Here is a 27,229-nt window from a genome sequence, read left to right on the forward strand (position 1 = left end):
TGATGATCTTACTTCTAAGAGAACAAGAAAATATGGAGAAAACATCATTTGTTGTTTTTAAATGGCCTTCCATAAATACAAGTAAAAGCAAATGGCCAAATATCTTTTTACTATAAAGTCCTTCTCCCACCTGTATGGAGAGGTGCACTGGGGAGAAATATTTTAAAAAGTCACCTTCTTGGCAAATAATGTCTTCTCAAACTGAACCTGCTAAGGTCTGTATACTTCTAACCATAAATAAAAATGAAAAGTCGGTGGGAGAAGGAAGGTACATCTCCAAGGTCCTGAATACACACAGTGCCAAAACAATAGTGAACTCGAAAGGATTGAAAAAGCATGTCAGGAGTGCTCATGTAATCAGAAATCAGGACAGAAAATCATCCACACTAACATCAGAGAAAGGAATTCAGGTGAACCAAAATCACGCTGTGTACCGGGACATTCAGGCAGGAGCTGTGAAGTCGCAGAAAATGTCAATATACGTAGCACAAGACAAACGGGCAGGCTGAGGGTTGAATACACACAAAGAAGCACACCTTCTTCGATGCTACTTCCCGAGCACGTAGGATGTACGTTCCAGAGTGTTTGCATAAAGGAGGCATCCACTTGTATGTTACCATTTGATATTGAGAGATGCTGCAGCAGAAACAGAAACGAGACATCCTTTAAATCACCAGGCCAGTCCTGACAGAAGCAGCTCACCTAGAATTTCAAGGATTGAATTAAACAGCCTTACTGTCATCGGGCTTTTTCTACGTAGCCTGTGGGAGATTGTTCCACCCAATCTAGAAGCAGCTTCAAAGCGGGACACTTTATTCAGGGAAGAGGAAGTATTCAGCTACAGAGGGGGCAGACAGGACTCCATCCCCTCAGCTGGATCCCTGATGCAACAGGAAGTTATAAAATGTCTATTCTTGGTAGGACGAGGGAACTCACAAGTGGGAAAAATTACTCCAGCCTTTGGTCTAGGCAAAGTAAAATGTGCTGGTAGGATTGGCGCTGAGAAGCTTAAAAACTTATCTCTGACATTTCTCTGATCTGCAAGGTATTGCCCCACCTCCACCCCCTAAGGGCCTGACTTCAACGATGCTTGCCTAGTACCATCCCCAGGTGCAAAATCTCACCTGCCTCTTCTAACCACTGTGACATCCCACACACTGAAACATGTACAATTCTCTTTGTCCCTCCAAACATAAGTTTATGTTTTTATATCCAACACTTTCTGGCTTGTTCTTCATTGGACAAGAGCTAAACAACGTGATAAACTGAGAGTGATGGTAACTAATGTGTTAATAGTTGGCTTTCTAAGGAAGAGCCTGGGGGCATTTAAGCAGAGTTGGCTGGGAACAGTACTTTAATCTAAAAAACTAACTAACAGTTACATTCCAGGCCCCATGATAAACTGGCCGGAGAGAGGATTTAATCACCTCTCAAGTATACCGTGTAAAGGTATCTTATCCTGCTCAATCTAACGTGGTTCTGTTCTCCCTGGCCATCTATTCCTAAAAGAAACTACTCTGGAAATGAAAGATGCTTGTGTTAGGAGGTACTTACAAGGTATCTTTCAGAGGATACGCTGACAAGGATGAGGTCATCACCAATTCGAACCTTTTCTCCCTCAGACCTCTGCTTGGAAGCGGGATGTATGGTCCACCAACAGGCTTCTCCTACACAAAGGCTCCTTGAGTTAGTGACTGCTTCTTGGAAGCCCGTGTCCCTAATTCTGTCCCTCATTCTGTCCCTCGTTCTCCTTCCTCCTGATGAGAATCCCTGAAACACGCATGCACGTGCTCACGCACACTCCAATTTCTATTTATCTATAAGCATTCCAGTTACCCCCACATCTGCGCTTGTGCGTGTTTATCATTTTCATTTTCTCTAGAGACAGAAAGACAGTATTTGGAAAAGAGTACTGGAGGTCAGAAGCTACAGAAGCCTTTGAGTATTTTTAATACATATGGTAATATGCTTTTTTTTCACAAGCACCTACAAATCTTTAAGAAATGACTTCATTGGTCTACTGACCACTTACAGACTTTTATCTTTGCCCCACCCCTTCCCCATGAAATTCTACTAAATCATCAGTAATTCCACTAAAAAAAAAAAAAAAAAAAAAAATCAGAGGTTTTTCAGAAGGCCTAAATCTACGAGGACTAAGACAGCAGGTGAGAAGTTAATAGCAAAGGAGAAAAATTGACATTTTGGAAAAAGGAATGTAGATAGATGCTTTTAGCCAAGAGAAAGCTACAACTCCAGTCTTTGGGTAAGAAAATGGATGACAAGTTGATCTCAAGAAATAAGGCCACTCCTGCTACATATTCTCCAGATACTCTCTGGAATTGGAGGTAACAGTTCCCTGTGAAGGCAACCATAGAAGATGGGGTTGAAAACAGGAGGACTGGCTGAAGGTTTTTTTTTTGTTTTTTGTTTTTGTTTTTTTTTGCGGTACGTGGGCCTCTCACTGTTGTGGCCTCTCCCGTTGCGGAGCACAGGCTCCGGATGCGCAGGCTCAGCGGCCATGGCTCACGGGCCCAGCCGCTCCGCGGCATGTGGGATCTTCCCGGACCGGGACACGAACCCGTGTCCCCTGCCTCGGCAGGTGGACCCTCAACCACTGCACCACCAGGGAAGCCCTGGCTGAAGGTTTTAAGCAAACATTTAACCTTCTGCATCCCTTTCTTTATCCTGCATGCCAGGTGACTCTTCCCCCTCCACTGTACAAAAGAATAGATGTTAAATCCATGGAACGACTTCCATGGATCAGGCACTGTCAGACAAGGAAGTAAAGAGTATTGCTGAAGGGCTTCCCTGGTGGCGCAGTGGTTGAGAATCTGCCTGCTAATGCAGGGGACACGGGTTCGAGCCCTGGTCTGGGAAAGATCCCACATGCCACGGAGCAACTGGGCCCGTGAGCCACAACTACTGAGCCTGCGCGTCTGGAGCCTGTGCTCCTCAACAAGAGAGGCCGCGACAGTGAGTGGCCCGTGCCCTGCGATGAAGAGTGGCCCCTGCTCGCCGCAACTGGAGAAAGCCCTCGCACAGAAACGAAGACCCAACACAGCCAAAAATAAATAAATAAATAATATTAAAAAAAAAAAAAGAGTATTGCTGAAAATGGAGAATAATTAGAATTCTTTGCCCTGATTAGTAAAACCCCAGCTCCTCTTCCTTTACCTCCATTCCTCAGCTTCCAGAATGCCAGCTGCGATGCTGAACCTCCCCCCCAACCCAAATGAAGATTACTCTTTAGGGAAGCCAAACTACCCAGCATAAAAGATACCTGTTTGGGCATCTCCAGTGCAATGCCTAGGTCCCTGATAGATTACCCCAAAGCGAGGCTTAAGAGATGGGAAGCCACTCACACAGTCAGGACTTCCTGTCGCTTTTTACCGCCTTGATCTAAACGTCAGTGGGGACCAAGGATGACCTGACATGTGAGGAAAGTCTCTAATGTGAATGATGGGAACAAACCAAAAAGTGGGTAAAGGGAAAACACGAAGATTACAGACAGCTAAAGATAACTTTAAGCAAATCTTAGAATTAATCATCTCAGAGAGATAAGAAAAAGTAACATTCATGAAGCAGCTATGAGAGTATCCGTGAAGGATCGCTTCAAAGAAAAAGAAAAATCTTTGTTCCTAAAAAAGAGAGAAAGAAACAGGAAGGTTATAGGATAAAGTTGAAAAATCCTCCCAAAATGAAGAATGAAGAAAAACAGATTAGAAACAAGACTGAAAAGCAAATTAGAAAACCGGTCTAGAGGAGTTCCAAAAAGCAAGAACAGAGAAAACAAAGGGAGGAGATTAACAAAGAGATAATATTAAATTTTTCCCAAGGCTGAAAGACAAACATTTTCAGATGGAAGAGGCCTGCAGAGTCCCTAGCACAGTGGAGAATGGACACACACACCAGGGTCCACTCCCGTGACACTAAGAACGAGAAGGATCCAGGACAAGACATAGCACTGTAGAACTGCAGACGTCAGGGCAAAAGAGAAGATCCAAGTAGCTCTCAGAAAATAGCAACAGGTCACACACAAAACATCAGGAATCAGAATGTAGACATCTCACAGCCAGACCAAAACCTCCAGGATGCTGAGAAAAAAATATTTCCAACGTAGACTACTCTTATGAATTACTTGTAAAGCTGGAATTAAGAAACTTTCAGACAACAATTTTTCTCCCATGGATCTTTTCTGTAAAAGCTACTGGAAATGGAGTCCCCCCAAACGATGTGATAAACCAATAAAGGAGAAAAACATGAGATCCAGGAAATACAGGATCTTGGAGAGAGAAAACGGGAATTTCCCGGATGACAGTGGATGTTTCTAAGAAGATGAAACTGACAGAACAGCTCTTGTGACTGAATGTAATCAGGGGAGAGTTTCTGTTCTATGGGACGGTTTAGAAATGAATGACTGGGTCACGGAAAGTAAAGCAACAAACAAGGCAATTATTGAGTACTGGAAAACTCAAAAGCAATACAGTAAAGTGAACTGACCATAGTATATCATGAGTCTCACTTGCAAATGAAAGTTACAGTTATGCCAATGTAAGTAGTTAATATTGACTTTGGTAGTTACATAAAAAATGGATGCAAATATATTGGGAGGGTGGAAAGAAGACAGGGAAGAGTGGAGACTAAGAGCCAAATTTTTATTATTCATTTAGGACATCAATAGATCATACCTAATTGGAAAGAATAACTAAATAGCAGTAAACTGTATGACTCGCACACAAGTGAGGAACATACTAGAGGAGCTGAAAGTGGACGCCCCAGAGACGCAGGAATCCAGAACGCGGACGGGGTGGGCAGGAGATGGATGTTTCCAGTAAGCATAGGACTACTGTGTCTCTCTTTTAACTATGTACGAGTATTACTTTGATTTACTTTGGATAAATAAGTATGATCATTTTGATTACGTTTTGATTAAACTTAAAATTTCATAACAGAAGAGGCTGCCCTCTACATCTGTATATATCCATTATGTGCTCTGGACCACTGAGAGGGACCAGGATGAAGGGGTCCTCAAGAGGCACACGGGAGAAGAGAATCCTTGTTCTCTCGTCCTCTCCTGGGAACAGCGTAGTGGCCTGGAGCCCAGGGACAGGGCCAATCCCCAAATCAGTAGGATGTGCACGGGCCAGGCGAAGGTCCTAAAATACCTAATAGTACATTTAGTGGGGATTTTTTTTTTTCATTTTTTTCCAATTCTAACCTAATTCTAAAGCTATGTCTAAAACCAAAACAACAACAAAAAACTTTTAAAAGGAGAAAAGAAAGAACCCAATAAGCAAAATCAAGGGCAAAATGGTCACCAGTTCCGTTAGGTCAGTCAAACCATTTATTACCCACTGTGCAGGGGGAAAAGTTTCCAGAAGTGTTCAAGAAACTGCTTCCAAGCTTCTACTCACATTCTCCTAGAGATTCAACTCAACTACTTGTTTTCAACCCAGAAGAGGTTTCTGAGCCAAAAGTGCATTCACAGAATGACCTGGGTAAAAAACAAGGCTTTTCTGTTGGATCCTGAGTGACTCTCCTCTTGAAGACAGAAGACCCACTCCAGGCCATACTGAACCATATCTGAGCTGCACGAGCGCTCTCCTCCTCCCCAGCAAACAGCAAGCTGGTCTTCTTCAAGGAGAACGTGAAATGGGTTGGGGGTGAGGGAGGTAAATAAATTATTTTAGGCTCTAGGCTTTCATGAACACCTGGTCAACACCTTCCCCTCTGTCTTTCTGCCAAAGTCAGCTTCTGATCAGCTACCTTGAACTTGGGTTGGTGCATGTGTTTCCTTAATCTGTCAGCAGAATTCACACCAAGTCTGATTTTAGGAATTTAGAAAATAAAGTGCTAGAAAGAGTAATATTCTCTGCTGCTATTTCCCTCTATTTTTATTGGAGGCTCTAATAATTAAAAAAAAAATAGGTTTCCTGAACACACGACTAGAAAGTGGTTATTTCTCAAATTTCTTCCCAATTCTCAAAAAGTCTGAAGTCATTTTACTGGTATAAATAGAATGACCATATATGACTTTTCCGGTTATGTGCTCTAAGACTGACAGCTGGTTTATACTTAGAGGTCAACTTACACTCAGAATGTGTGGCACTCCACTCATTTTGTCATTTTCAACAAAGGTTGACAACACCTTAGAGGAAATTATATTTTAAGAATAACACTTTAGCTGAAAACAAAGCAACCTCAAATCAAATTCAAATATAATCTGATTTCAGGAAGAAAAAAAAAAAACCCTAAAGAGGCAGGCTCACTCTTCTGCTCTGTACAAAAAGGAGGAGAGGGAGGGGCTCTCGTCAGGCATTCTGGATGTGACTGTGCACGATGCAGAAACTGCAAATGCACATGGGTTAAACCCTAGATTTTTTTTTTTCTAGATTATCTGTAAAATCAGACAATCTGGATCATCCCCTTATGAACGGACGTAGTTTCAGCAAGACCATATGGACTTTGTCCTTGTTTGACTACCCAACAATGGAACTCTCTTCCTATTTGGGGGAAAATGTCATGATATTAAAGACTGAGACTTTGAGACTCTTCCTGCAGTGTGACCTAGGCTGTTTGCTCTTCCCTTGCCTTTGTTTCTGCCCATTTTCTAAGGCTGGGGCTCAGCTTCAGAGCAGGTCTACACAATATCCTTCCAGTAAACTCTCATTCTGCTTGAGTTAATGGAATTAGTTTCTGCTGTTTGCAACCAAGAATCCTGATTGGTCCATAAGCCCAACCTCTAAATAGAGCAGAAATTATGTATGTAATGCCCTTGGCAGATAGATTGCCCATGAATACTTCCAGCCACAGGGAACATCCTCCTTCCCGAGGCCAGCTGTTCCTCTACTGGATACTTGCAGATATTACAAAATGGTTTCCTTCTTTGAGATGAAATGGGCCTCTTTTCAACTTCTATCCATTGCTCCACTGGTCTTTGGAATAACCCACAGCAAGTCAGCCCCTTCTTTGATACTATAACTAGAAATATTTGTTGACAATTATCTTAGCCCTCTGTTCTTCATTTCTGGTGTCCAGAGAGAACCTGCATCTTCCTGGTCACCACCTTTCTTAGGATCCATCACTTGACTGTCATTATTTTCGACTGAACTAAAAAAAAAAAACAGCCAGTGTTCCCCAAACTATATGATGGTATATGAGGTATAGCACTGGCGGTGGAGGGCAATTAAACAACATTGAATCATATAGTGAGAAATTTCTTTTATTACTTTTAAGCCTTCTGATTCTATCAGAAAGTTTTCACTTCGGAGCTCGTATATCATGAACACTTTTCTAATATTTGCCAACATCTCTTCAATTATTTAGTGACATGGTTTTCTTTTCTCTATATTTATTTTTAAGGCAAGCAATACCAGTTTTCTACTTATACCAATGATTTTAGTTTTGTCTTATTATAAAATTATAAGTACAAAGTAAGTAAATGTAAAGAAAAATATAAATAATAATAAAAGTGATGTACAGGAATGGCAAACACCGCGATGGTGGATGTCATTGACTAACATTTGGGAAACACTGCTTTAAAAATAGCTGGTTCACTGCAGAATAAAATGGGACTACTCTTTTTAAAGATTTTTTTTTTAATGTGGACCATTTTAAAAATCTTTATCGAATTTGTTACCATATTGCTTCTGTTTTGGTTTTTTGGTCACGAGGCATATGGGATCTTAGCTCCCCAACCAGGGATCGAACTGTACCCCCTGCACTGGAAGTCGAGGTCTTAACAACTGGACTGCCAGGGAAGTCCCAGAACTACTTCTCTGATCTCAACACTATACTTCATTATGTAAACACTTATTATGCTATCTTTGTTTTTTAGCGATTATTCATTACCATTGGTTTCTTTCAGGAATAACTTCTCTACTTACTTTTGGTTCCTAACCCTAAAAATTGTTTTTCTTTGAGACTCTGGCAGACTGTGGTTAAAACATTATGCTTGCCCTCATTCTTAGTTCCTATGTTTTCATTACACATTCTTTTTTTAAATTCTCCAAAGTTTTATCAGACCAGGTTGATACTGACCAGTTTGGTTTGGAATCCCAAATGAGTAGCATTCAGCACCCTTCTCAAAAGCCCTTAGCCCAAGACCCCACTGAGCAGCAGACCTAGGTATGTTGACTTACCTGTGGCATGTTCCCGTAGACCTACATCAAAGGCAAGTTTATCTGTCTGGGATCTTGATGTAGTCAAACACGTTAGATACTGTGGAACAAGAGTAGATGCTAGTGAAGTCATACTCTTCTGTCAAATCTTGGCATCTCACCACTAGTTGGCTTCCAGTTGTCAATTTCAACATTGAGCTACTATGAAAAGGGCCTGTTTATCTTGTTCATTGCTACAGTGCTTCTGGGACATATTTTTGTAAAATATTTAAAACCTCAAAGATGTTCTTACCTGATGACCCAGTGATTTAACTCATAGGACTATGAGGAATAAGTTTTGAAATAGAAAAAGGCTGAAATATTAAATATGCTTTTGTTCAAAGATACTCTGAGAAACTTTTAAACTGGGAACAATATAAACAGAACATAAATGGCCAACAATAATGGAAAGGTTGATAAACTTTGGTACTTTATTTTATGGAATATTATGTTACCATGAAGCATATTTTTCAAGAGTGTGTAACAATATGGAATATACACAAAATAGTGTACTTATATAGTTGCCACGTATGCAAAACTTAAATGCCTAGCACCCAGGCTAAAGGGAATTACACCAAATTGATAACAAGTTGTCTTTGGACAGTGGGAGCGACTGCAACGATGCCCCCATTTCTATTTATTTTGTTTTTCAAATTTTCTATGAGCTTTAGAACTTCTCAAATAACGCCTATGTTTTTTTTTTCTGATGATAAAAATACATGTGCATGTAAAAGTTAAAAATTATTTTAAAAAATAACTTAATAAAGGAAAAAAGTACACAGCCTGTTCCCTGCCTCCTTTTATTGACAGGCACAGTGGGTGGTCTTAGAATTAGACTGGGAGGCGGATATGCACTTGGCACAAACTTGCTGAGTTATACTTCTAGTTCACTGCAACAGGAAAATGGAGAATCACTGTATTATACAGTCATCTTCACAGGCTGCATGCTCAATGCTGCTCCTAAAAGGAACTGGCCAGGATAGAGTTCATGTTAACCGTGAGTGGTATTTCTTGGGAGTGAGGGGCAACCAACCTAAGGATGAATAATGTAAACCTTCCTCTCTCTAGCACAATGCTAGCCTGAGTTTTCAAAGCCAGAAGTGTGCTTTTTGAGCTTTTGTTTATTCTATTTAGGTAGAAAAAGAGAGGTATTAGGGTTTTATTTACCCTATGGATAAGGACCAGATGCTTAAAGATGAATGATCACCTCTCAATTCTAGAGAGTGTCAGGGTGCAAAAGTTTCCCCACTCTCTGTCCCCATCTCCTGCTCAGATAACCTTCGATTTGGTCACTTTTGTTATTTCTCCTTTGGCACGAGGGATTATCACAGATGAATGTTCAGGCTGAAAAGGTCAACTTCTTACCAGTGCTCAGGAAAAAAAAAAAATGCTGCAATAAATAAATCATTTAAGAGGCAGCTGCTGCTCTCGCTGCCAATTTGATAGTTCAAGCTTTGAGACAAACTTTGCAGCTGCTGCAGGTATGAAATGTGTGAAAATAAAGTCTTGAATTCATGTCACAGTTTTCCACTAGGGCTAGAGAAAGAAATCTTCCTTATACTGATAGCGAGGGAGAATGATACATGTAGGAACTGGGGGTAAAGGTTATTAGAGTTGGTACATATTATACTTGATCGAGATCATGATATTCCTCTTAACACTCCCTGCAAAAGAACTGCAGTATCTGTGTTTAACAAATTATATTTATTTAAAACTTGAAAAATTTTTCAAGTTATAGTGAGTAATCGCCATTTCAGTTAATTCTGGTTCTAGATCCCTGAATAGATCAAAGCCTGACCTGCTTCCTGTGACTGCTTTGCTCATTGTCTGTCTCCCACCTCTGGATTAACATAATACCTTCAAATTCTTCCAGGACTAAAGGCACCAGATACCATCCTATTTCCTTTCGCTAGTAAAAGAGGAGAAATTTCACAAAAAATCCATTTGATTGCTTTTTCTCCTACACTGGTTATGCTCGTATACGTCATATGTGCAAGTCATCAGTTATTCCACGGTTTATTTGATCATCCATTCAACAGATATTTACTGAGCATCTAGTATATCCAGGCACTGCACTCGGTCCAGGTAGGTTTAGTTAAATAAATTTAAAACAAGACACGGTCCTTCTCTGGAGTGGGGAGGAAGGTGGTCAGACATTAAACAAACACAAATATATAAGTGCTCAGTGAGGTAAGTTCCAGGAAGGAAACGCTAAGACAGTAACGTGCTATAGTTACTTCCATTTCAAATGATTCCCGCTGATTACTTAACCTGATCTAGACACTTGCTGGTTTCCTGCCCTTTCTTCCCTCCTCATCTTTCCCCTCCTCCTTGAATGGTGAAAGCGGATCCAGAGATGCTTACCATTCCGCTGAAGGAATGCCGCAGGAGAATCGCGTGGCCATACAGCAGGGTCCTGTGGCCACCCCCTTGTGCAGCCTGTGGGGAAGGAGGGCAAGAAATGTCAGCACCGGCCAGGCACGGCCTCTCTGATGGCAAAGAAGCACAAGAATTCTTGGAAGACAGACTACAAAGAAAAGACCCATGGAGAAGCTCCCAAGGAATTCATTCTAGAAGCGAGTGGCCAGCCTACAGGCGGGGGGTGGGGGCGGGGCGGAGGGGGGCGGGGCGGAGACTGGTGACCACAGCCATGCAACATCCCTGGGAGAGCGTGTGTGGGGCTTCTTCTTGAAAACAGCCCCTGCCTGGGATCAGCGGAAACCCAGAGCCGTTCTACTAGAGAAGCACGTAAATTAGATCGTTACTGCTTACCTTCCTTTGAAACTTCTCAGAAGCGTTCAGAGTGAGAGAGAGAAACACATGTGATGTAACTACAGCCTAGCGACAAAAAGGCAGCTTGGGGGCAGGCATATGGTCACAGTCTGTGCCTTGTGGTCTTTCCTCTTCAAGGCACTTTTGCCTCCTGCCCACTCACTTAAATGGGTCCTATGTACCCACATTGCAGCAACGAGAGATGGCTCTGAAGTCCAGGGCTTTAAAAGGGCAACCAGTGATGCGAGAATAGATCCGCTAGTTAAGGGTCCGTCTAGGTGCCCTTTCTGTGCCCCACCAGGCAGCTCCACTCTGGCTGTTCACTCAAGGGCAGCCCAAGCAGCGGGAGAGGCCCAAGAGGAAGAGACAGCCCAACGTAAAGCCACCGGTGTCTGCTTCTTACTTTTCCCCTTATCTGATTGGCACCCCGTGATCTGAACTGAATAGCACATGATAGGAGACAAGGCTATTATGTTTCCAGTTATAGGTGAAAAGGTAACATGGAAAACTGAAATCTACAGAAAATTCTAGAATGTTTTGGCATCAACATTTTCAACCTTTTACCCAAATCTCTCCCTGTCGTGTTAACCTGCCCTCAGAGACAAGTCACATTTTTTTGATCACACACCCCTTTTAGGAAGAAATATTTGCGCATAGACCACCATCCCCAAAGGTGGACAAAAAGAGAGTTCAAAGCCTGAGATTAAAATGAGTCACAAACAGAAATTCTAACATTTTCCTTCCATATGCCAAGGGCACCTCTTATGCATCATGTATTAGAACTACACAGCAGCAAGCCCAAGGGCTGGTTCGAGGGTCTGCTTCTCTCCTGTGTCGACCCCTCATCAGGGCCACGGGTGATGAAGGGGAAGCTGGTGGTGGAGAGAAGGCAGAGGTCTAGATGGTAAGGCCTGAAGTAATTCTATTTCAACTCTATTTGGATTAACAGAATCACCCTGTCAAAGAGATGATTTTTCATGTCATACAAGGAGCCTAAAGAAAAGGAAAAAGATAAATGTGGTATCATGTTAAAAAAAAAAAAAAAGCCGGTAACTATATATAAATGTGGCTGTGCTTTTTCTCCCACAGCTATAGAGATATTTAAACGCTCTCTACACCTTAATACTACGGAAGGATTAAATGTTCTTCACAATATTTCTGAATTTCTTGAAACCATCTGAACTAACTTTAGTTGCTGTATTTACGAATGTGTCAACAGCTTACATTAAAATCAGTCACACTAAAGAATTTTCATTATCTTGTCAGGCTCACTGACAGTTGTAATATTACAAGTTAATTAATAGCTCACGATGGCTTATGTTGTGGGTTTATGCTCCCAGACTAGTCCTGTGCCTCAAACTGAACTACTCACTAAACTATACTTCCCATTGTTAACCAAGGGTCACACCTTCCTCCAATTCTTCTTTGTTCCTGTCAACTCTGTGAGTAATCGTAGGTAAAGAGTCAGGAGTTGCTGACCCCCAAAGTGACACTAAGGGTCCTGTGCTATCCTTCTTTGGCAATGCTGGAAACATCTCCTGGCTCTCATGTCCTCAATTATGATGCCAACAGAAAAGCAGAGTGACTTAACTACCCCTCTGGGATTGAAGGGAACGACCCATGCCAACTCTTCCCTCCACTAAGATCTCAGATGCGTGTGCACATCAGCTTGTTAATACACAGGCTGCTGGACCCCACTCCACAGTGTCTGCTTTACTAGGCTCGGGGTGGAACCTGAGAGCTTGCATTTCTAATAAGTTCCAGGGAAAATGACATTGATTATGCTGCCGGTCCAGAAACCACATTTTGAGGACCAGTGCTTTAAGGAATGATGGAGCTTCCGTGCCAGAAAGGTAACAGAGCTTTTTCTGCAGAAGCTTTTTTTTTTGTGGTACGCGGACCTCTCACTGTAGTGGCCTCTCCCATTGTGGAGCACAGGCTCCGGACGCGCAGGCTCAGCGGCCATGGCTCACGGGCCCAGCCGCCCTGCGGCATGTGGGATCTTCCCGGACCGGGGCACGAACCCGTGTCCCCCGCATCGGCAGGCGGACTCTCAACCACCGCACCACCAGGGAAGCCCTCTGCAGAAGCTTTGATAATCGCCATCCTGGTGAGAGCTATCATTGGCACACACCATGCCGCAGGTGTTACATCCATCATAGTTCATCCTCCTAACTTTTCAAGGTAGGAATCATTTCATCCACTTGGAACGTGAGGAATTTGAAACTCAGAGAGGAAAGGATCTTGCCACAAGTCACACAGCTGGATGTGGTGGTGATGGTGGTGGGAACTGAACTCAGAGTTAATTCCCAAACCTGACTCATTTCACTGCACTTTTTACAATATATTCATTTGCCTACTGTGTACAAAACCAGGGTACACAGCACCAGGAAGAATAGGATAGAAAGATACTTCCTCAGCTCCTTAATGAAAGTAAATTGATACAGTTGGAATTAAATGAGCTCTAACCACATGGCAGGCACATAACTACACTAAGTGCTGCACGGGAATCATCTCATTCTATCTCTTAATGAGTGCTGCGAAGTAACCATGGAATTACCTCCATTTTATGGAAGCGCCAACCGAGGCTGCAAGAAGTAAAGTAAGTTGCTCAAAGTCATACAGGTTCCAAGGGCAAAGCTGGGATTTAACAAAGACAAGGGATTTAACCAGATCCTCTATTGTCTCCCTCTCTGTATTCTGGCAGGAGACAAAGCTTGTGTATAAAAAAACCATGTTACAAATAGAAATGACATCCCTGTTCAAAGAGGTGAAGACAAACAGCATTGGAACAGACCAGGAGGGTAACGAGGGTGTTAAGGAATTGCTTTATCAAAAAGGTAGACAGTAACATTCTAGTAGGACTGTTGATGTGTAATGATAATTTAAAAAAAAAAAAGAGGAACCCATATAGGCAAAGCTCTGGAGGTGGGAGTATGAAGTACACGGGACTGGTGGACGATTCACTGGTTAGCGTTGGGTTTGATGAAAGGGAACAGCTGGAAATGAGTTAGGACGCAGGCACAGGCCTGTCAGATTAGGGAGGGCCACACCTGACCGTTCCACAGCTAATGGGACACTGGTAGAGGTTGTTTTTTTTTAATCATGTAAATGTTTTGTTTTCTTTTTCTTTCTTTCTTTTTTTAACATCTTTATTGGAGTATAATTGCTTTACAATGGTGTGTTAGTTTCTGCTTTATAACAAAGTGAATCAGCTATACATACACATATATCCCCATATCTCCTCCCTCTTGCGTCTCCCTCCCTCCCACCCTCCCTATCCCACCCCTCCAGGCGGTCACAAAGCACCCAGCCGATCTCCCTGTGCTATGTGGAGAATGTCACAATCAAAACTGTCCCTTAGGAAGGTAACCCTGACTACAGAATGGTAAAAGAACTGAAGGCATCAAACCCTAAGGACAGAAAAGATCATTCTCTCATTCAGTTTCCAGGACAACCTCAGGAGAGGAGGTAGACCAAAAATCTTGGTGTCATCCTTTACTCCATCCTCCCTCTCTCACTCCACAGTCCATCCAAAGCACCTTCGGTGCCACCTTCAAAATGTATTCTCTATCCGACTATTCAGTGTCCCACTGCTACCAGTCTGGTCCAACCTATTGGCCTGTCTCACCCTGACTATAACACCTCCTAACTGTGCTCCCTGCTGCACCCGCCCCGTTTACAGTCTGAGCTAACACAGCAGTCAGAGCCATCTGTTTAAGACTGTCAATCACCTCACGTTAATTGTCTTGCTCAGAACCCTCCCAATGGCTTCCTTTCACACTTAGAAATATGGACGTCCTCACCATGGCTTCTAAGGCCCTGCATCAGGAATTGGCAAATTTTCCCTATAAAAGACCAGACAGTAAATAATTGGGGCTTTGCAGGACACATATGTCATGTAGTCTTCTTTTTTAAACAACTTTTTCAAAAATTAAAAGCCATTTTTACCTGGAGGGCTGTACATACACAAGCATAGGCTGGATTTGGCCTGCTGTTGCGATCCCTGCCCTACTCGATCTGGTTCCCTCCACCTATCTGACCTCATCACCTGCCAGCAGGAGGGTCTCCACCACTCCCTCTGCTCCAGCCCCATGGCCCTGCCTCTATTCTTCAGACAAGCAATCTCCTACTACAGGGCCTTGGCACATATGCTTCTCTCTGCCCGGAATGCTCTTCCTTCAATATTCTCATGGCTCATTTCCATCCTTATTCATCTCTGTGTTCAGATATCTTATTAGAGAAGTCTTCTCTGATCATCTCTTCTAAAAGAACAATCCCCCTTACGTGATCACATTTTTTCTGCTTTATTATTTCTCATGGCATTTATTAGCTGATATATTGTTTTTGACATGTATCTCCCCTCCCTCCCTCCCCCTAGGACATAAGCTCCATGAGTCTTTGGTGTGTTCTCTGCCACATCAACATCACTTTTACCAGGGCCTGACAAACACGAGGCACTCATTTTCATATTTCATCTTCCTATTTCCCGAACAAATGAATAATAATTGGATGAGACAGTCCTTTTGTCTGCCTTATACAAATGGAAAAAGAGAAGCTTTCCTATGGTCAGCTTGTAAGCAGCGAGCTTGGATTTCAACTTGGGTCTAACGACAGATGCTACCAACTCTTTTCACTATTTGATGCTAATTCTAGATAACATTCCAGGAGGTGATATGCTACATAGAAGACTTCACGGGTCTGTTCCCAAGCGGGATCCAGACCTCAAGACTGTGAGACTTTATTGGGATGGCAGTCCTGTCCCTGCTGGGAGTGACCTTGGCTATCATCATTGGCAGAATGAGGATAGATGGTACCACCTCGTGGGATGGGAGTGCAGCAGGGGGTGAAGCCAGCAAAAGCACCCTGATGCCACGTCCTGAGGAAAAATGTTCCACTAGATCATTAATTCAATCATCTCGTCTGTAATTTCAAAAGTGATTCTGTCACTAACATTTCTTTAGGAGGTTCCCAGAGGACACTGTCACCCAGTAAGATAATCCCAATATGGCAACAAAGGAGAGGGGAACTCTGCTTCTCTCCAGCCATACATAAATGTTTCAAGACTGTCAGATCTCTAAGCCACCTCTTTTATAATCTGGAACCCCAGGTTCCACTTTGGGGGTCCCAGGATCTGGAAAGACTCCGTGTGGATCTAACATAAGCTGTGAAAGCTTGGGGGGCTACCTTCCTGGAGGGTTTGCAGGGCACGACATCACTTCCTGGGTGTGGATGTGTGTACTTTCATTTTCTTTTCCTCCCCCACTCCCTTCCCTCCCACTCTTTCAGGCTATCAGAGAAAGAAAGGAGCCTTGCTAGAAGGTCACAGAGCAATGTTTCCTCCAACACGCTGGAGACCCTTTACATCGCCCAGGAGGTTTCCTTTGACACAAGCGACAACTAATAACAATGCTGCCATACAGGTAAAAAGCAGTAACACTTAATAGCAGAAGCAAAAACAAGTAACCTAGTATTTTCAGTTAGAAAACGTAACAGAAGTTTCTATTCATAATTGCTACAAGATATTAAAAATTTTAGGAATTTACCTAAATGTTGAGCTAAACCTTCAAAATGAAACCACAAACTTTTGCTCTATAAAACAAAATTTGATTTGGTGAAATGGAAATGTGTACTTTGTTACAGAATGAAAATACTAGTATTTGTTAATGCTCAGTCTCCTAAATTTAACTTACAGTCTTAATGTACTTTTAATGAAAATTCCAGTAGGGTATTTAGGCATTCAACAAGATCACTCTACAGTTAATCTGCAAGCATAAACATTAAGAAATTTATTCTGAAAAGGAACCAAGTTTCAGAAAATGTTACAAAGCAAAATTCATTCATTCATTCTGGTAATGGTTCAAAGGAAGAACGTAGCACAATACAGACAGCCCATAAACAAATCTGAAATGCAGCATATGATAAAGCACATTCTTAGTACAATGCGGGGAAGGCAGGATTATTAAGCAAATGTCCCTTTGTTTGATACGTGGAGAGCAAAATAGAAAAGTATTCCGTAAGATCTACAGGAAATGTAAAAGATAGATTATGGATGGGTAACAGAGTTAAATAATTTATTTTAAAATTAAACTCTAAGACAACTAGCATGTAATAAACAGTCCACATTCTTTTACAGAGCTAATACTTATCTATGCTCTGAAGCAACAGATAAATTCAAAGGAAATAAAAAGACAGGATTTTCCCAAGATTTCTCAACTTCAGAACAATGGAAACGTCGACATTTAATAGACTACAGGAATTCTTTGTATCACTTTGACAAAAGGATTAACATCTCATTGAAATGTAAGAAAAAAAATCATCAAATAAAGAAATGGGCAAAGGATATGAATAAATGATTCATATCAGGAATAACATTAAAACATATGGCAGAGATTTTATCTCTTCTGGTAATGAAAGGAATGACAAAGCAACTTTGATGTATCATTTTTCATCAACTAAATTTTCAAAAATGGGGAAAAAGCCTTAATGCCATCAGAGTCGCAGTTTAGCTGGTGCTACCCTGTAAGGTGGCACTGAATACAACTCTTTTGAAAAGCAAGATGGTAGTATATAAAAAGAGCCATAAAGGAGTCAGTAAACTTTGCTGTAGTAATCCTACTTCTGGGAGTAATTCAAAAAAAGCAAAACGTTTGCACACTGTTGTGAAAAGAGCGTCATAATGGGGCAAACAAAGAACCCGGAAAGGACTTGACTATCCAAAAGAAAAATATTGTCTAGTAAAACACGGGGCTTCTTCAGGATGTTCTATCCTGCAACCATGAAAGGAGACAATTTACAGAGGCTACTGGAAACACAGAAAATGGTTATGATAGACCATTGTGAAAAAGGCAGAATGCAAAATGCCTTCTACTATTTTATATATATATATATATGAAAGAATGATAAGGAAACCTATAAAAATGAAATAGCCATTTGGGTGGTTGCAGAACCACGGGACTTTCCTTTTCCAAATTTTTCTTTAGCACTACTACCACGTGACCATTTCAGTAAAACGTCCGTGTGCCCGGGATGCAACACCGTGCTGCATGTGTTTAAAACAATGGAGGGCTACAAAAGTGTTCTGTCTCTTCGTTAAAACTTCAGTTGCTCGAGGTGTGATCTATTTGCCAGAATCCTCTGTAAATGACTTCACCTGTCTGAAAGGTGGCTGGCAAGGCATACCTAGCATGCTTGCAGTTAGGCAGTGATTCCAGAGTCTAGCCCTACCCTGGTGTTGGATAGAAAGCCCAGAGAGGCAGGCTTTATCCAAGACACCTCTGTCCTCCCCTGAGTTCCCTCAGGCCTACCCCAGACTCCACAGGGAAAAGCTCTTGCCCAGGGAGTCACTCTCACTTGGATCTCAAACATCCTGGCTCTTCTGACAGCCCTTAGTGGATCCTTCACCTTGGATCCCACCCTTGTCCCTAGAGACATGGTTTCTACACTACTCCGTGCTTCCCAAGGCTGCCCCCACCAGCCATCAGATTCCAGGTCTACCTCCCCCAACTGCTACAAGCCATCACACCGTTCTGGCCAAATTCCCAAGACTCCGCTCAAGCACCCCACTGTTCTAGGAGGGGTTGACAGAACCGCATAATCAGTGGGACAGATGGGACTCCCCAGCTCAAATGGCACGACTGCTGGGGCACTTTCCAACCAGGTCTTGGATTGGAAATTCCTGGGAACAGAGATAATTTTCCCTCTTTAATGACAGTTAAAGTAGCATACTGGAATTTACAAAGTCCAGGGGTGGGAAGGCACATGTACAGATTAGTATGACCGGTGATTTGGAGTCAGAGTCAGGGAATTAGACAATAGCAATTCCATAAGCGCTTTCTAGCCATCCTAACTCCCTCACTATGTGTGAAATCCTGAAAAACCCAATACAGGAAACTAAACTCTTTTCTTCACCACCTTCTCTGGATCAGATACCCTACTCTTCAGCTAGGTAATTGCCAAGTCCAGCTTTTGGTTCCCCACTTTGGGATATAAAGACACTATAAGAAGTCTAAGGTATCATTCTTACAATTTGACACCTTGATTTTTCACTTATAAAAGGATGATTAATATGGATCTAAAACTCTTAGTCAAAGATTTCTGAGCCATTGGCTATACAGAAAGCAACAGTATCAGGATGGAGTCCCCTAACGAGGTTTCCTCTATAAGAAACACTTCAAGTGAGCCTGGGCCAACTCGACCACAACAGTGCAGGCCCTTAAGGTAAACACACACGAAAGGAGGACACATTCTTAGCATCCTTCATGGGTCTCTTGGGATACTGTTAAAAACCGAAGTCATGAAATAGAATTTTAATGAAGTTCAGAAAAGAGGAAGTGCACGTCTGATAGCCCACTTCCCCACGTTCAGTGATCACGACAGTCTGCCCAGTTGCCCTACTGACAAGACGGACCCACGATTCACAAGCTGCAGGCACAGTACAACCCCAAAGAGAAAAGGTTAAAGCTGGTCTGCAGAGGGCCTGTGGCAGAACTTGACCTCCCAGCAAGGTCAGCAGGGTGGCCGTGACTCAAGGAGCCCGACCTCCCATGCCCTCAGTACTGCTCGCTCACCATCACTGCATATCCCAGGGCCCAAGAACAGAGTGATCAAAAAGCTGTGCACAAAGGCAGGCTAGTCTCTTTTCTTTCTTTCACTTCTTAAATAGAGAAAACACAGGCAAAACCCAAACAATCCATCCCCCGACCATCGAGCACGGAATGCCAAATTTACCATTTCCATAGTTTATCATTCATTGAATTCAGCCAACCCAACCTCCTGGAAGCACCTAGAATTCTCCTTCCTGGGTGAGAACATTTTGGCAATCTCATTTTTGTTCAAGTCATTAATTTCATAGCCACATGGAAGTAGTTCAGGACAAAAGGATGAAAGGCCAGAGCCTTATGTGAGAAAACGTAAGCTCTGGGTCATGAGCCTTATCTGTAACAAGAACCTGCACTGCAAGGAGGTATTTTCTTCCAGGAAAGTGCCTACACGTCTTCTCTTTTGCACAGATGTGGCCGAAGGCGTGAGGAAAATCAGAGAGATGGCTCAGATGACTTAGGGATCGCAGAGGAGCTGTTGTTATGACCCCCAGTTCATTATTTCCTGTGAGCACTTCAAGTCATGAGAAGGAAGAGCCTGTGGATGGTGCAGATTTGAGCCCTGAATGCACGACTAAAGGCAACTGAGGAATCTCCTGCCTTTCAAGTCTTTAAAAATAAAGGTCTCGGCTCTTTGAGAATGGTGGACACATGCAACCATGTTCCCATCCCAACCCACGATGTTTGGGGAACAAATTAAATGACTTTTGGAGGTTCCCACTCGGGCTGGGATTTTACAAATGCTGATTCTGAAACAGGAGGATAAGCATTCTCCATTGAGGGGAAAAATGGTGGCCATTGGGACGCCTCCAAATTGAGCACGGGGTCATTCTAGTTGCACCTGTGCTTCTCTTTGCAGGTAGACACCACAGGGAAACCAGACAGCCAGGATGGCAGCTCGAACATATTTCCTATTATGGTATCTTTTAAAGGAGCAAATTGACAGGACATATTTGTCAGGGTATTAAAGACATTTAGATTGATGACCTTTGAAAGAGGTGAAGCAATATTTTCTTCTCTGAATTAAATTTCCCCCTTTCTCCTATAGCTGACTAACAAATTTCTAAGAATCTGACATTGCCAAGTTCATTCTCTAAATAAAAGGACCCTGTCAGCCAGATTTGTTTTCCAGGCACTGCTCTAGTTTTTATTTGAACCATACATCCTCATCGTTCATCAGACCTCTGATGGGATGGTGGACGAGTGGCCACATAGGGTCAAGACTAAGAACTCTGCTCAACCATTTCCTTTCACCCAAGGCATCGTACAACAAATATTTCCTACAAACAGTTTAACATCTGAAAGGTCAGATTACCTGGACATGAAAAATCAAACACTGTCTTTATCTACTATGTCTCTAGGAAAAAAAAAAATCACCATTCATCCTGGGAATTAACAAAATAGGCGTTAAGTTTTTATCATAAAACCACTATTGAGTCCGACTGTTTGCAAACACCTCTACTCATGTGGGCTATAAGGAAGAAAATGAACTCAAATGTATCTTGTTGTTTGATCTCTCTCTCTCTCCTGCACTCTTTAACCCATTATTTTTCTCTCCTGGATGTCCTTTATCAACACAACTTCTGTTTCCTTCATCCCTCTAACCCCCTTGCACTGTTCCCAATTATGATCTTGCTGGATAGAGATAAATTCATCCTGTTTTCTCTACATCCACAAAATAAGCCTAGGGTCAAGTTTACATTTCCAAGCAAACCAAACAAACAAAAGCCTGACCTTTCCTTGAAGTATATGAAGTGGCCTTAGGTGGAGAAGCTGATTCTCAAAGAGTTCTGTGTAGGTGTGGGCCTGTGGATGAATAGAACAGGTGCTCTTCGTACTTCCTATGTGTCCTGGACCATACACTGCTCGGAGGGCAGTGGAAATGGTTCTCCTGAACCTCTCATGGGTTGATTATACAGAAGTGCTCCTCAATCCCAGCTATCCCTCAGAATCATTGGTAGAGCTTTCAAAATGAAAACAAAGTGAGGAAAAAAAAAAAACTACAGCCCTAAAGGCAGGGCCATTTGCCTAAGACTCTTATTTGGTAGGTCTCTGGTGAGTCCCGGGATCCTAGGTAATTCTAACGAACAGCCTAGCTTGAGAGCCACCACCCTTCCAGGACTTCCCCAGCCACACTGGACCCTTCATCTAAGTAACTGGTATGATGCTTACAGTCAGCAAGTATCGGGTTGGCCAAAAAGTTCGTTCAGGTTTTTCCGTAAGATGGGACGAAGAACCCGAACGAACTTTTTGGCCAGCCCCATATTTCCCCATTCTCAGAAGCATCATTCTGGACCAGTGGCTGATTTTCCTTTTAGCATTTCTCCAGAATCCTACGAAAGCAAAGAATAAACATGGTTGTTCCCCCTTGCCCTTGATAGCTCTAGGACTAGTGTTCAACTATAATTCTCTGTCTCTTAGCTCTACTGCCATGTATGTGACAGGTGGAAAGACACAAATTTCTGCCGTAAAACCTGTGTGGTGAGGGCTCTAGACAATTCAAACTTGGTAGGAAAAGAGTTCCAGGCCCACCACAATGACCTCTAGATCTCTACACCCATCTTCTTGGTGTCCAAGGCCAGCTAGACCCTTCCTGTTCTCTGTCACCTGCAATCTGGCCTTCCCTCTCCCACCAATCTGGACTTCATAAGGCCTGGGAAGAGATGAAGTTGAGGGCAAAAAGCAGAACAGATTAGGGGGGAGGAACTTTTACTTTTCATGTCTCACTACTTGGTCACCCCCTCCCCAATCAGTCATTTCCAGTCTTCTGTTCTCACTCTGGTTGCTGTGTCCCCAGCCATTAAGAGTGCCCTTCTGCATTCTCACTTATAACATTCTACTTTTTTTCCCTGCATCTGTAAGGTCTCTTAGAGTTGTTCTGAATCATCTAACACTTGGGCAGTGCTATTCACATAGCTGCTTTCAAAAGCCTAGCTTAAATCTAAGTGTTCTTGCTACCAACTAGTTCTTCTGTCAAAGAGAAAAACTTCAGGGTTTTTTTTTTTGAAAAAAATGTCTCCTCTGTGAATGGAAGCCAGGACTTGGGTAGAGGAAGCACTATCTGATCTATTTTCTCGCCATTGTGCAGGGAGTAAATTCATCACACTGACATTGAGAGGATAACCAACTGGGACTGACAGTAACACCAACTAGAGCTGCAAGAAACCACAGCAAATCTTTGGGGGCAAGGGAAGAAAGGCACATTAAAATGGCCCCTGCTATCGATGAGAGGAGGAGGAGAGTGGCTGGCTCAGAAACACCAAGTATGGGTTACAATTTGAAAACACTTACGCCAACATAAGCAAAACTAAATCTCAGTTGTGCCCATGTTTGCCTCCTTCAATGGCTGGAGAAAAATCAATCAATCATTTCCCAGTGGGGTTGTGATGTGATGGTTAATATAATACAATGTGATGATCTGGTACAGAAAAGAACACTGCAAACAATGAATTAGCTGAAAAAGAAATAAAGAAAATGATCCCATCTACAATAACATCAAAAAAATAAAACCCTTAGGAATAAATTTAGCCAAGGAGGTAAAAGATTTTTACAGTGAAAAATACAAGACATTGATGAAAATGAAAAAGACACAAATAAACGGAAAGATGTCCTGTGTTCGTGGATTAGAAGAATATTGTTGAAATGTCCATACTACGCGAAGCCATCCATAGATTCAATACATTCCCAATCAAGATTCCAATGGCATTTTTCATAGATATAGAAAACACAATATTGAAATTTGTATGGAACCAAACTGTATTACAAAGATACAATAATCATACCTTTATGGTACTGGCATAAAAAACAGACACATAGGCCAATGGAACAGAATTAAGAGCCCAGAAGTAAACTCATGCATATATCATCAGCTAATACTTGACAAGGGAGCCAAGAATACTCTGTGGAGAAAAGAAAGTCTTCTCAATAACTGGTTCTGGGAAAACTGGATATTCACATGTAAAAGAATGATCTTACACCACTCTAAAATTAACTCAAAATGGATTAAAAACTTGACCGTATGACCTGAAACCATAAAACTCCTGGTAAGAAATGTAGAGGAAAAAACTCCTCGACATACGTCTTGGCAATGATTTTTTGGATATGACACCCAAAGCAAATGCAACAAAATTAAAAATAAACAAGTGGGACTACATCAAACATAAAAACTTCTGCACAGCAAAGCAAACAATCAACAAAATGGAAATGGAAGAAAATATTTGAAAGTCATATATCTGATAAGAGGTTAACATCCAAAATATATGAAGAACTCAGACAACTCAATAGCAAAAAACTCCAAGTAATTCAATTAAAAAATGGGCAAAGGATGTGAAGTGACATTTTTCCAAAGAAGATACACAAAGGCCAAGTATATGGAAAGGCACTCAACATCAGTACTCATTAAGGAAATGATATATCACCTCGTGCTTGTTAGAATGGTTATTATCAAAAAGACAAGAGATAGCAAGTGTTGGCAAGGGTGCAGAGAAAAGAGAACCCTCGTGCACAGCTGGTGGGAATGTAAATTAGTGTAGCCACAGTGGAAAACTGCACGGAGGTTCCTCAAAAAATTTAAAGTAGAACTGCCATATGATCCAACAATTCCACTGCTGGGTATTTATCTGAAGGAAATGAAATGACTATGTCAAAGAGATGTCTACACCCTCCATGTTCAGTGCAGCATCATCTACTATAGTGAAGATATGGAAGCAAACTAAGTGTCCATCAACAGATGAATGGGTAAAGAAAATGTGGTACAATGGAAGACTATTCAGTCATAAAAAGAAGGAAATCCTGCCAGTTGCAACAACATCGATGGACCTTGAGGGCATTATGCTAAGTGAAATAAGTCAGACGAATACCGTATAATCTACTTATATGTGGACTCTAAAAAAAACCCAAACTCAGGGGCTTCCCTGGTGGCACAGTGGTTGAGAGTCTGCCTGCCGATGCAGGGGACACGGGTTCGTGCCCCGGTCCGGGAGGATCCCACATGCCGCGGAGCAGCTGGGCCCGTGAGCCATGGCCGCTGAGCCTGCGCATCTGGAGCCTGTGCTCCACAACGGGAGAGGCCACGACAGTGAGAGGCCCGCGTACTGCAAAAAAAAAAAAAAAAACCCAAACTAATAGAAAATGATATCAGATTTGTGGTTACCAAGGCAAGGAATGGGCAGTAGAGGAATTGGGTGAAGGTGGTTAAAAGTACAAACTTCACTTATAAGATAAATATGCCCTGGGGATATCATGTACAACATGATGACCTTAGGTAACACTACCGTATGGTATGTTTGAAAGTTGCTACAAGAGTAAATTCACAAGGAAAAACAATGTTTTGTAATTATGTATATGAGGTGATGGATATCACCTAAACTTATCACGGTAATCATTTTACAATGTGTGTATGCCAAGTTGTTGTGCTGTAGACCAGTGTTGTACACCAGTTATATCGCAATTAAACAACAACAAAAAGAATACTGCAATTGATTTCTGCTCTTTATACTCGGAGCGATCACTGCTGACTGTGAATGATCTTCAGAAACCTGAAGAAGTAAATATGTTATCTAAAGAGTCTGCAGGGAGAGGGAAAGTCAGAGGACCAGATAGATTGTCTTGAACCAGAGCAGCTAAAAAAATTCCTGGTAACTTATCACTGTCTAGTAATTAATCTGCATCTATAGCTGTTCACAGTAGCCGAGACTGCGTTCTTGAGAGAGCCCAGGACTACCACAGTCCTACTGTTTCTCCCACTGACATTGACTGAAATCAGCATAGCTAATAGAGCATGGATTTGTATACCCCTGTTGCCCTACACACCAAAGTGGCTGCCCAGAGGGAACAATGAACTGGGAAACAGCAGTTGCTCATTCTCTTGGCGACCTAGGTCAATCGCCTGGGGTCAGAGAAGTGCGGCTGCTGCAGCTCAGACCTCTCCCAGGCCCTTAGCATCACCGGGGGCTGAGGCCTGCCTGGGTGCAATATGGGAGTAGAAGAGGAAGTTGAATCCACCACAAAGTTTACAACCCTGAGCGGAGCAAGAGGTTCCGAAATGCTAGCATCTTGCTAAATATACACCCTCCATTTTCCCCATTATTGGAAATCTCTGGATGAAATTGGTATAGAAACATGTTATTGGACCCTGTTAAAGGCTGAGAAAAAGAATGTGAATTTGAGATATTGTATTACATCAGGTCATTTTTTCCAAAGTCTGTGTAAATCCTAAAATTGGATCAGAGTTTGCCAACGGTCCCTTTAGCAAGCTGATGTGGGAAAATCCCCATGAGGGCAGGAGATAAGGTAAAGTTGCCATGGTTGTAACATGGGGAAACAGTCCTACAAACTATTGGGGCAAAATGCCAGGTCCTCTGGCCCCTGGAGCTGTGTCCTGAACTGAACACACAACGTACTGCGTTAACTTAGAGAATCAGCACCATGGATAGCACTCTCTGATTGCCTGACTAAAGGTGTCTCAAGAATTACAATTCAGTTACTGGTATCCACTCGTAAGATAAAATCTAGAGATTTTTGTACTCCAGCAGTAATTCTGAAGATTTCTAATACCAAGTCATAAACTTCAGAAAAGGGACAACTATTAAAAGATATACACATAGCTAAAAAAAAGGGATGAATTCAACTTACCTTTCTAATACCTCACAAAAGACATGCAAACAGGTGTTTTCAGGAGTGGTCATGAGTTTCCATCACTGGGCCCAGCACCAACCAGAGAGCAGGACTCAGGGGAGTCAGGAAGAGGAAACACTTCCTCAAGCAAATCCCCAAAGGTTGTTCTTCAGCAGAAGCCTGCATGGTGCTGGCCACACTGACACAGGCACAGCTCCAAATTCATGCTTAAGAACAACATCCTGGCTCTCCTGCCCACCGCCCTCCACCTTATAAAAGCAGAGGAGCAGCAGAGAAATGGGGCAGGGAACCAGCCTCTAGCCGCACATCACTAATGAGATGGAAGCGGGTGATTCTTAATAACGTGCTGACTCCACTTCTCTCCATAACAAAAACAAAAGAGGCACAACTGGTGCCTATGAACTCAGAGGCCTCTTCCTTCCATCACGGAGCTAAGACCTGGAGCTATCCACCAGGGAAGATGTGAATAACTACCACCAACAAGGGCACCAACTATCTGGGTTACAAAGTCAAAAATTTTTTGTAAATAAGCCGAGGCACATGTGTGGTGTTTGGCTGAAGCTCCTTAGAACATGGAGTCCACAAGCTGTACATGAGAATAGGCCTTAGGGGTTCACAAGCTCAAGAACTGGTGCAATTTCAACAACAGGACCAAAACAGATCATCCATGGTTGCCCATCTTACTTTTTACCCAATAAAGGCATTTATAAAAGAAAGAAAGAAAGCTGTCACTTACACTATCACTATAATTTTCAAAAAGAAAACATACCAACTTTATTACAGTTATAAAATACTAAAAAGGACATAATCATTATGCTAAATGAAATAAGCCAGATAGAGAAAGGCAAATACTACTGTATGATAACACTTATATGTGGAATCTAAAAAACACAACTAACTAACAAAAAAGAAGCAGACTCACAGATATTGAGAACAAACTAGTGCTTACCAGCTGGAGGGAGGAGGGGCGATACAAGGCGGGGAAAGTGGGAGGTACAAACTATTGGGTGTAGGATAGACTACAAGGATGTATTGTACAACATGGGGAACATAGCCAATATT

At 42.3% G+C, this 27,229-nt stretch overlaps 1 protein-coding gene across 1 annotated transcript in view; it reads right to left on the bottom strand.

The window, feature by feature from the left end:
* RYR3 (ryanodine receptor 3) overlaps nucleotides 1-27,229 on the bottom strand; it is a 361,766-nt gene that overhangs the window by 294,653 nt on the left and 39,884 nt on the right. Inside the window, exons 4-7 of the mRNA XM_060002247.1 lie at nucleotides 10,524-10,598; nucleotides 8,142-8,220; nucleotides 1,555-1,667; nucleotides 537-636 (exon numbers count right to left, since the gene is read on the bottom strand). Of these exons, the coding sequence (XP_059858230.1) occupies nucleotides 537-636; nucleotides 1,555-1,667; nucleotides 8,142-8,220; nucleotides 10,524-10,598 (367 nt within the window). The remainder of the gene's footprint in view (nucleotides 1-536; nucleotides 637-1,554; nucleotides 1,668-8,141; nucleotides 8,221-10,523; nucleotides 10,599-27,229) is intronic.

The sequence above is a fragment of the Delphinus delphis genome, chromosome 2 (genome assembly GCF_949987515.2).
Source record: "Delphinus delphis chromosome 2, mDelDel1.2, whole genome shotgun sequence".
NCBI classification, from domain to species: Eukaryota; Metazoa; Chordata; class Mammalia; order Artiodactyla; family Delphinidae; genus Delphinus; species Delphinus delphis.